The sequence below is a fragment of the Dendroctonus ponderosae genome, unplaced genomic scaffold, assembly GCF_020466585.1.
Source record: "Dendroctonus ponderosae isolate FM_Combo_2020 unplaced genomic scaffold, Dpon_F_20191213v2 Dpon_F_20191213_1, whole genome shotgun sequence".
NCBI classification, from domain to species: domain Eukaryota; kingdom Metazoa; phylum Arthropoda; class Insecta; order Coleoptera; family Curculionidae; genus Dendroctonus; species Dendroctonus ponderosae.
This window is the reverse complement of record NW_026017110.1, coordinates 47,024,475-47,034,045: the sequence shown is the minus strand read 5'-3', so window position 1 is coordinate 47,034,045 and position 9,571 is coordinate 47,024,475. Positions and strand designations below refer to the sequence as shown.

The following is a 9,571-nucleotide window of genomic DNA, read 5'->3' as shown; positions in this document are numbered from 1 at the left end:
ATACCCTCTAGGTGATAGTTCTTGATTACTTTTTGATAAATAATTCGTTCTTATTGCGAAATAGGAGCACTATTTATCAATCTGTAATAAAAGTCATGAGGAAATTCTGTCTTTTTTAAAGACAAACATTTTTGAGGCGAAATACTCAAAAAGAAGTTTGTAAAAAAATGAATCCGCCTCAACAATATAAAACTTTTCTATTCTGAATTCTATACAGGGTGTCCCGCAAGCACATGATCAGTGATTGTTCAGTTCTCGAACAAACTGAGGGTGCAGGAAAAACACCGAAACGTTCTCAAAACATTAATAATTTGTGAATTCTGAAACCCAGGAAAAAAATAGCTTACGAACCTTCGGTCCTAACAATCCTCTTTCGCCTTTAGGTCCCGGCAGACCGATCAGTCCTGGTGGTCCAGGAAATCCTTGAGGTCCCAAAGGCCCAACCTGCAAGAAACCGCAAAATCAAATCCGTGCACTATCTCGAGGAGTTCCGTTTTACCTGCCCTCTGTCTCCAGGGTTCCCTTGCGCTCCGGGTTCTCCCGCAAGGCCTGGAGGTCCTGGTTCGCCTGGGGCGGCTGGTTCCCCTGGAGGTCCCGGAGGACCAGCAGGGCCAATCAATCCACGCTCTCCTTGTCTCCCTATTAAATCGGGCGGCCGTTTTCCCCATGTTTTATTCATTTTCCGAAGACTCACCTGGAGGTCCCTCAGGGCCCACAGGACCGTAGCTGCCTCTTTCCCCTTTTTCTCCTTGCTGGCCTGGTTGGCCTCGCAAGCCCGGCAGACCGATTAATCCCGGTGGGCCTTGGTGGCCTTTCATTCCTCTTATTCCCGGCACCCCCTAAAGCAGGCCAGATTTAGCTGGGAAAGTTAAGGGAGTTTGCAAATTACCGGGGGTCCATCTGCGCCTTGAGCTCCGGAAGATCCCTTCGGTCCAGGTCCTCCCGGTTGTCCCATTGGGCCTCTCTCTCCAGGGAATCCTCGTTCTCCCCTAGATCCAACTGCTCCAGGAGATCCTGGTGGGCCCTGCAAGCCGACCTCTCCGTCCTTTCCAGGTTGCCCAGGGTTTCCGGGCGATCCGGGAATGCCCTGGGGTTATTCTTGTTGTTAGGCAGGCCAAAATCGGTGGTTTTGTGGGTTTTACCTGGAAACCTCTTGGTCCTGCCACTCCAGGCGGGCCCCTTTCGCCGTCATTCCCTGAGGGTCCCGGAGGACCCTGGAGGCCTGATTGTCCGTCCTTTCCAACATCCCCTCTAGGGCCTGGGGCGCCCTGCGGGCCTTGTTCTCCATCTTTGCCAGCTTCGCCCTAAATTACAAGATTTTTTGCTTTCTAAACGAGTTTTAGATTTGATGGAAATATTGAAAAATCCACAAAAATTGTTTGGCATTTTATTTCATATAACTTACGGTTAGTCCTTTATCTCCGGTAGGACCAATCGGGCCAGGGATGCCCTGGATTCCCTGGATTCCCGGCTCCCCAGGCTTTCCATCCTGGCCAGGCAGCCCTCTGTCGCCTGGTGGGCCTGATTTTCCTGGGGGCCCAGTCCTACCATTAAAGCCCCGAAGCCCTTGAAGGCCTACGGCTCCAGTTCTACCCACTTCTCCCTGTGATCCCTTCAGGCCTTGAAGTCCTTGGAAGCCCCGTTCTCCGGTTTGCCCTAAATTTCGGAAAGTTTTCAGCAATTAAATGAGCTCCAAGAGAAGTAGCTCCATACCTTTAGGCCCTGGCGCTCCATCCGGTCCTGGCAGGCCGGTAATTCCTGGTAGACCGCGCTCTCCTAGGGGACCTGTGGGGCCCGGTGGACCCCTATTTCCCCGCCGACCGCGCTTTCCTTCGGGGCCAGTGAGACCTGGAAGGCCTCTAGGCCCCAGAGCGCCTGTTTCTCCTTTTGATCCCGATTCGCCCTTGTAGCCTCTCTCACCAGGCGGTCCCTAAATATAACGGTAGAGTCTTTATGAGTGGCTGTATCAACAATGGGCCTCAAGTACTTGTAGTCCTTTGGCTCCTGGTAGGCCCGGGCTGCCGTCCTGACCGGGAGCGCCTCTAGTTCCCGGAAAGCCGGGCGGCCCTAGAATTCCTGGAGAGCCAGTGGCGCCTTTTTCTCCTGGATATCCGTCCTTTCCAGGGGGGCCCGAAGGACCAGTCTCTCCTGGTTCGCCCGGTCGTCCCGACTCTCCCCTAGGTCCTTGAAGGCCTTGGCCTCCAATAGGCCCCACAGCTCCTTGATCGCCTTTAGCTCCGGGAATTCCCGGGAATCCTGGAGGCCCGGGTTTTCCAATCGATCCCTTAAAGCAGCAGATTTGTGTGGTTCTTCAGGCTGTTTTGACTGGACTTACTGGCAAGCCAGGAGGTCCAGAGACGCCGTCGATTCCTCTTAGGCCGGGAGGACCTGGGAGTCCTTCCCTGCCTCTTTCTCCTCTTGGTCCTGCGGGACCCGAAGGCCCAGTTGGCCCTACGAAGCCTTGAATCCCTTGGGCGCCCTTCTGACCAGTCACTCCTTGCTCTCCTTTTAGTCCGTCGACTCCAGGAAATCCTCGATGTCCTTTTACACCTGGAAATTTCACCGTTTTATACTGAGTGTCGCATGCAGGCCCAGTTTTACTTCGTTTGCCCGTACGATTTCGTACTAAAGTTTATTGATGGCTTATAGGCTTGCAAGTCGTTGAAAATTGCAAAAAATATCTAATATAAAGGGGTTAGAAGCAAAACCGTCCAAGTGCAATATTTTGCAAAGTGTTAACTCTAGTGTTCTCCATATTTGGTGACTAAAAAAATCAATATGACTGAACCAAAAACGCCTAGGTGCACTTGGATTGTTCTGCTCCTGAATGTATTTTCGTCAGAATATTACGAATTGTTTCAACCACTTCGCGTTTCATATATTTTACATAGAATTCACCTGGAAGCCCTGGAACGCCTGGCACGCCTCTAGTTCCAGGAGGTCCAGTGGCGCCCGATGCCCCAGTTTCCCCATCTTCGCCTCTTTCGCCCTGTGAACAACAGAAGCCATTCCAGATTTTAACTACCAAGTGATTGGTTTTATCTTACGTCCTTTCCTGGAGGTCCAGGAAGGCCTCGCAAGCCGGGGGGGCCCAGTGGACCCGATGGTCCAGGTTCCCCAATCTCTCCTCTAGTTCCATGAAATCCTTGCGGACCGGGAGGGCCCGGAGGACCTGGTTGGCCTCTCACTCCTGCTGGGCCCACTTGGGCCTGGATGTACTGGAATGGTTCAGCTAATTGAGGGATTGAAGGCCCTGAAAAGGATGTTTATAGTCGTATACGGTAGAAACACGAGCAGTCTCTCAGCATTTTTGCCAAGGTTTGAAAGCTATAAGGAAATCACCGTGAGCTGTTCAACGCCATGCAGGGGAGGCACAAAAACAGGAGTCCAAGCAAATCTTAGCTTCGTACAAGAATGGCGAAAAGTAAACATTATTCTCAGAAGGAGAAGGAGGTGAAGAGGACGCTTAGGACAGTGAGCAGGCAAAGGCTAACGAAAATGTGTATAAAACAACTATGCGTTACTCCAAGACATTCAAGTACCAAATACTAAGTCAAAAAATGATTTGAGCTGCGGTTTTGAAAGTATTTTGCACTAAAAAGGGGGGGCCAACAGGTCGATTTCTCAAAGTTTCTCAAAATACCTCGAATTCTACATCATTTTAATCAGAAAGAGACAAGGAATGCAACGAGCTAATGGAAGGACACCACGGTCTTTTCAGTTTCCAAATAATCAACATTTTCTGTCTCTTTTGAACGGATTTTGAGCGGTCGCAATCTTCAACGGACGATACCTTCCTTATTATGGTCGCACAAACTTCATATTCGTTATTGGACAGCTTCTTAGGTCGGCAACAATGCAATGAGGGGAAAAACACGTGTGTAAAATTTTTATTTTTGGCCCAAAATCTCATAAGGTCTCTTGGTCTTGGATCGATTTTTGAAAAAAATTTAACTTTCTCAAAATACCTCGAATTTTACATCATTTTCATCGGAAAGAGACAAGGAATACAAGGAGGTAATTAAAGGACACCGAGGTCTTTCCAGTTACCAAATAATCAACATTTTCTGTCTATTTTTACCGGTTTTTGAGCGGTCGCATTCTTCAACGGACGATATCTCCTTTATTATGGACCCGCAAACTTTATATTCGTTAGTGGGCAGCTTCTTAGGTCGGAAGCAATCCAATGAGGGCAAAAAATACGGTTGCAAAATTTTGATTTTTGATCGAAAATTTCATAAGGGTAACGAAGAGATCAATTTTTGAAAAAATTCAACTTTCTCAAAATACCTCGAATTCTACATCTTTTCCATCGGAAATAGACAAGGAATGCAACAAGATAATTAAAAGACGCCGGAGCCTTTCCAGTTCACAAATAATCAACATTTTCTGTCTATTTTGAACGGTTTCTGAGAAGTCGCAATCTTCAACGGACATATCTTCTTTATTATGGTCGCACAAACTTCATATTCGTTATTGGGCAGCTTCTTAGGTCGGAAACAATGCAATAAGGGAAAAAAATACAGTTGTGAAATTTTGATTTTTGATCGAAAATTTCACAAGGAGGGACCAAGAGATCGATTTTTGAAAAAATGAAGTTTTTCAAAATACCTCGAATTCTACATCATTTTAATCGGAAAGAGACAAGGAATGCAACGAGCTAATTAAAACACACCGCGGTCCTTCCAGTTATCAAATGTTACCAAATCAACATTTTCTGTCTATTTTGACCGGGTTTTGAGCGGTTGCATTCTTCAACGGACGATATCTTCCTTATTCTGGACCCACATCCTTCATATTCGTTGTTGGGCTGCTTCTTAGGTCGGAAAGGATCCAATGAGGGCAAAAATACGATTGTGATATTTAGATTTTTGATCGAAAATTTCATAATGGGGGACTAAGAGATTATAGGGTATTAGCACTTACCTTTGTCGTTGGCTTGATTGGCTGCGGCCAGTTGGGCGTAGTAAGCCGTAAGATCAGGGGCTGGACCTGGAGGTCCAGGTTGTCCAGGTATCCCCGGTAAGCCTGGAGTTCCTGGATAGCCAGTTTCCCCAGCCCGTCCTTGTTCTCCTCTTAGCCCTAGAAAGCTCCGCTGCTTCAATAGCCTTAGGCAAATGAGGATGGCGAGTACCTGTCGATGGGTAGATATCATTGTCATTTGCAGGGTTTAAGGGCCTGAGTGCTTCCAAACATCGCTCATCCGTTGAGCATTCCACTTTTCCTTCAAGGCAGGTGCAGTTTGTGCATTCCTCCGACCTCCACGTCTCAGCTTCTGAGTAAAACCTGGGAAATGTTCGGTTAGCGAGCAAGTGCAGGAGGACGAACAGGATTTTTATTTACTTTCCATCTAAATTGCACCCTAAAAGGCCCACAGGGTCTGTTGAAGGTTGTTCAGGCCTGAGTCGAGGTTGTTCATCTGGAGGCTGCGGAGTGGTAATTGTATCGCCTAAGAGGAGGATTTAGACAAATCCGTAAATCATTCACAGTTTTCTTCGCCCAAACTTTGTCTGGTCAGTGATAAATTCACAATTTTAATTTACACGGCCGTTTTAGTAATTTAGGATATTTTCGATTGTTTGCAAAGTGAACGGTGTTTTATAAACATCTCCCTATTTCTTTTATATTTTATATATTTTTTCTTTTATTTCTTTGGAAGGGAAGAATTTCTTAATTTAAGTCTGGAAAGAGGCAATGCTCCACTTCTGGGTCAAGTTCTTTTGTTTTCAAATATGGATCAAGAAATACTCTTTCGAAGAAGCCATGATTTAAATCTTCCAATTGTTTTTGCATTGCAATCGTGGACATTTTTGCTTCTGTTCTTTTAGAGGTTACTTTTACTTACTTACCTCTAACCATCTCATAATCATTATCAACAACTCCGTCACCATAGTTAACATAGTTTTCATAGTCCTCCTCATCTCCATCAATCCTCCTTTTCCGTTTTCCTCTGTTTGCGTATTTTCCATTGGTTTTCTCTGGTGGAACCTGGTCATCATCCAAGTTGATTTTGGTTGGAGCATCCGAAGAATTCACCGCCGTCCGGATTTCCTGCACAACCACTGGTGCTACCGTTGATGTTCTCAGCTTCTTGACTTTCTTCCGGCGCACCCTCGAGTCAGCTAAATGCAGGAAACTGATGGCCAGCACAGCAACCCAAAGCGCATTCGATCTCAACTTCATCCTGAAAGCCCCATGCACTTAAAGTCGCCTTTGCATCGTTATTGGACAATTAGTTGGCTTGCAGTAATATAAAAACTATAAATCTCTGTATGCATTTGGCCGATGTTGCGCTAATATAGTCCATACGGCAAATTAAACTGGCCTAAATAGACGACGAGTGTTGCACTATTTAGATAGAAATATGCAAATTAAAACCAGCCATTTAATTGATCTAACAATGCCTTATGGAAACGGGAATGTGATTTATTCACTTAGTTGTTTGCAATTATTACATTAGTTAACAGCGGCTTCTGCATGTGGCACCAATCGCGCGTCTCAAATGAGCCGCAAAGAAACTCTTGCAATTGTTGATGATAAGTCCGGGTGGAAACAATCAGTACGTTCCCGGGTCTGATTTGGTTATCGACTTTCCATTTTTTATTTGTTAAATTTTGTTTCTTAAATATCTGGAATTTATAGATTTTTTTTCAAGTTTCACATTCGTTTTACTATTGCTTTTTTGTTCAAGGAACTAAAGTTTAAATTTTTGCCCTCAGGGATAAACTGGCGCTTTAACTTGTAACGAAACTCTGCTCATGCACTACTTTTCAGGTTCGCCAGTGCCGCGCGTAAAGGGTTTAGAAGCTAATTCTTACAAAACCTCCCTTCAACATGCTTAAAGTTCGATAACTATTGTCGGCATATTGTCCATGCCCCATAGTAGATACTCAGGAAATTTGATTGAAATCGAGACCCACAATCGGAACTTATCAATTTTTTAAAATGGATTTGCATCATATTGGGAAATCGCACATTTAAAAATTTCTGTCCCAAACTGCAAAAGATTCATTGAAGAAAATGTGGCGGTTTATTGTGGACACTTCAAGGTAGAAAGTTGCAAAATAAAACTGAGTTCGAAATGCGCATTCGGATGTTATCAATTTTCTAACATCGCTTTAGTTATTTCTGCACCAAATTGAGAATTTCTGCATTTAAAGGTTCCTAACTCAAAAACCCGAAGAGATTCGACGAAAAAAGTTGTAGATGTATTTGGGACACCCTAGTGAAACAACTCGCAAAACCCGATTGAGATCGAAGGTTGGATTGGGGATTTAGAAATTTTCGAATATAGACTTTGTCAAAATCTGATTATTTCCAAATGTGCCCTTCTACATTTAAAATTGCTGAGACTCCAGCTGCAAAAGATTCATCGAAAAAGATTTGTTGGTTTATTGTGGACGCTTCGAGGTAGAAAGTTGCAAGATTAAATTGAGTTCGAAATGGGCATTCGGAAGCTTTCAATTTTTTAACATCGATTAGTTCTTTCTGCGTCAAATTGTCAATTTCTGCATTTGAAAATTTCTAACTCATAAACCCGAAGAGATTCAAAGATAAAAAAGTTGTAAGTGTATTTGGAACACCTTAGTGAAAAAATGAGCAAAACACCCGATTGAGATCGAGGGTTGGATTAGGGATTTAGAAATTTTAGAGAATATAGAGTTTGGTAGAATGTGATTATTTCCAAATGTGCACTTCTACATTTAAATGAATAAAAATTGCTGAGTCCCAAACTGCAAAAGATTCATCGAAGAAAACTTGCAGATTTATTTTGGACACTTCAAGGTAGAAAGTTGAAAAACTTGCGTCGAACTCAACAGGCACGACACTGTTGCTTGTTCTTCAATTTGTTCTTCTTCTAAGTGTCGTGGCCAAAATGTTCAGCACATCATTTCGTTTTCTTATTTAAATCGCATTTTTTCTCTATTTTCTCTATATTTCTCTATATATTCTCTAAATGGCAAACATGTTATTTAATTTGAAATACAAAGCCAAGAAAAATTTTTGAGCCAAAATCAAGTGGTGTCCCAAAAAAATTCAACGTTCTTAAGAAGCATTAGTCCTACCCATTTTTTATAGCAATTAAATTCATTTTCCGCTTAAAACCCGTGGTTAAAATCGTTTTAAAGATTATTTTCTAGACCTTCTCTATCGGTTCTTCGTTAAGCCGACCGAGATTTGCTATTAAAACTGCATTTCTGCAAGGAATTTGAGAAAAATTGCAAATTTGCATCAAGTCACTTTCATCTCACCTCGTTCAGTTAAAACACTTCATTTTACAACCATTTTTTTAAATAATTTTTTAAGAAAAACTTTATAAGACTCAATTAGAAGTGGAATTAAAAGTGGGGTAAAATAATATACCGGGTGCACAAGGTAAAAAAAAATGTTAAGACAACCTAAAACTCGATGATTTTCCTGTTTCCAATAACGCGGTGAACCGAAAAAAAAACTATTTGAAGTTGGATAATTCACAGCTTTTTTTAGAACACTTAAGGTGAAACTTTGAAGAAAATCAAATAAAACTCAATAAATCGCCAATGAAAGAGCCAAGAAATTTGCTTCCTTTCAAGTCAAATTAGGACACAAAAATCTCGTTAGGAAGCCACGGAAAACTCCCGCTGACAAGCGACTTGCAGTTATTGTAGAAAAAACATAGAAATCTTCTGTTTTCAACGCTCTAGAAAGGCAAGAAAAGCAAAGCTCTTAAACCCACAAGTTTTCTTTCACTTTAAACAAAAAATTTCTAAAAAACCCCCAACGGTTGCAGTTAAAAATTGGGTACCTTGAGAAGTGGTTCGAATCTTCATTCCAGGAAACGGGTCACTGGTTCACGCACGCACTCATAACATGGAAATTAGGGAAACCAGCCAGAAACACCCAGAGTCTGGACAGGGACTTATCCGGAACCCAAACCCGTCACTCCTTTTTAACTAAACTGCCACTGGAGGGGGCCTAATGCTAAAGTCAGCAGCCTAAGAAACGCCTAATTTACTTTTACAATGTTCATACTGGGTGTTTGGCATTTTAGTGCTTTTCCCAAATAAGCGCGGGATTTTGCAAAGTCGACTCTTGCGAGTTGGAAACCGTTTGGGGAACCTTGGGATTTCGTGCGTTAATCCTCCACATTCATAAATTCGCACCTGGACTGTTTGATTAGAATTTTTTGATTTAAACAGATTGTAATTCAGCGCTCTCTGTAGACGAACAGTTGTTGATAATTACGCATTTTTAATGACAAAACAAATGATGCGATCTAGATTATTGAGTGAGTAGGCCGTTGATCCAGATGCCAAACCTATTGGCCAATGCTCGGGATTCTTAATGATTATCACAGATTGACCGATTTGTTTTCCATACGCATCCAGATCTGTGTGATTTAACAGGAATTTTTTTATTTTATGCACTTTTCCTAGTTGAAATCATCATTGCTTATGCCAATGCCAATGGAGCAGGCCTGGAACGATTGATTTTCCTTCAGCTGCATTCTGGGTAAATCAGTGGGGTGCCAAAGCGTCTATATCCAGAAATTCCGGAGATTTGATTAAAAATCCAGAAATTGAGAAAATTG

The 9,571-nt window shown here is 43.0% G+C and overlaps 1 protein-coding gene across 1 annotated transcript in view; it reads right to left on the bottom strand.

Moving 5' to 3' along the window:
- LOC109540705 (collagen alpha-1(I) chain) overlaps positions 1 to 8,928 on the bottom strand; it is a 14,045-nt gene extending 5,117 nt beyond the window's left edge. Inside the window, exons 1-16 of the mRNA XM_019909158.2 lie at positions 8,786 to 8,928; positions 5,850 to 6,184; positions 5,344 to 5,449; positions 5,135 to 5,286; positions 4,927 to 5,082; positions 3,048 to 3,253; positions 2,899 to 2,989; positions 2,336 to 2,550; positions 1,988 to 2,284; positions 1,714 to 1,930; positions 1,406 to 1,656; positions 1,143 to 1,304; positions 890 to 1,087; positions 695 to 839; positions 500 to 639; positions 352 to 444 (exon numbers count right to left, since the gene is read on the bottom strand). Coding sequence (XP_019764717.2) covers positions 352 to 444; positions 500 to 639; positions 695 to 839; positions 890 to 1,087; positions 1,143 to 1,304; positions 1,406 to 1,656; positions 1,714 to 1,930; positions 1,988 to 2,284; positions 2,336 to 2,550; positions 2,899 to 2,989; positions 3,048 to 3,253; positions 4,927 to 5,082; positions 5,135 to 5,286; positions 5,344 to 5,449; positions 5,850 to 6,183 — 2,763 coding nt within the window. The 5' untranslated portion in view covers position 6,184; positions 8,786 to 8,928. The remainder of the gene's footprint in view (positions 1 to 351; positions 445 to 499; positions 640 to 694; positions 840 to 889; positions 1,088 to 1,142; positions 1,305 to 1,405; positions 1,657 to 1,713; positions 1,931 to 1,987; positions 2,285 to 2,335; positions 2,551 to 2,898; positions 2,990 to 3,047; positions 3,254 to 4,926; positions 5,083 to 5,134; positions 5,287 to 5,343; positions 5,450 to 5,849; positions 6,185 to 8,785) is intronic.
- Positions 8,929 to 9,571: the final 643 nt, after the last annotated feature.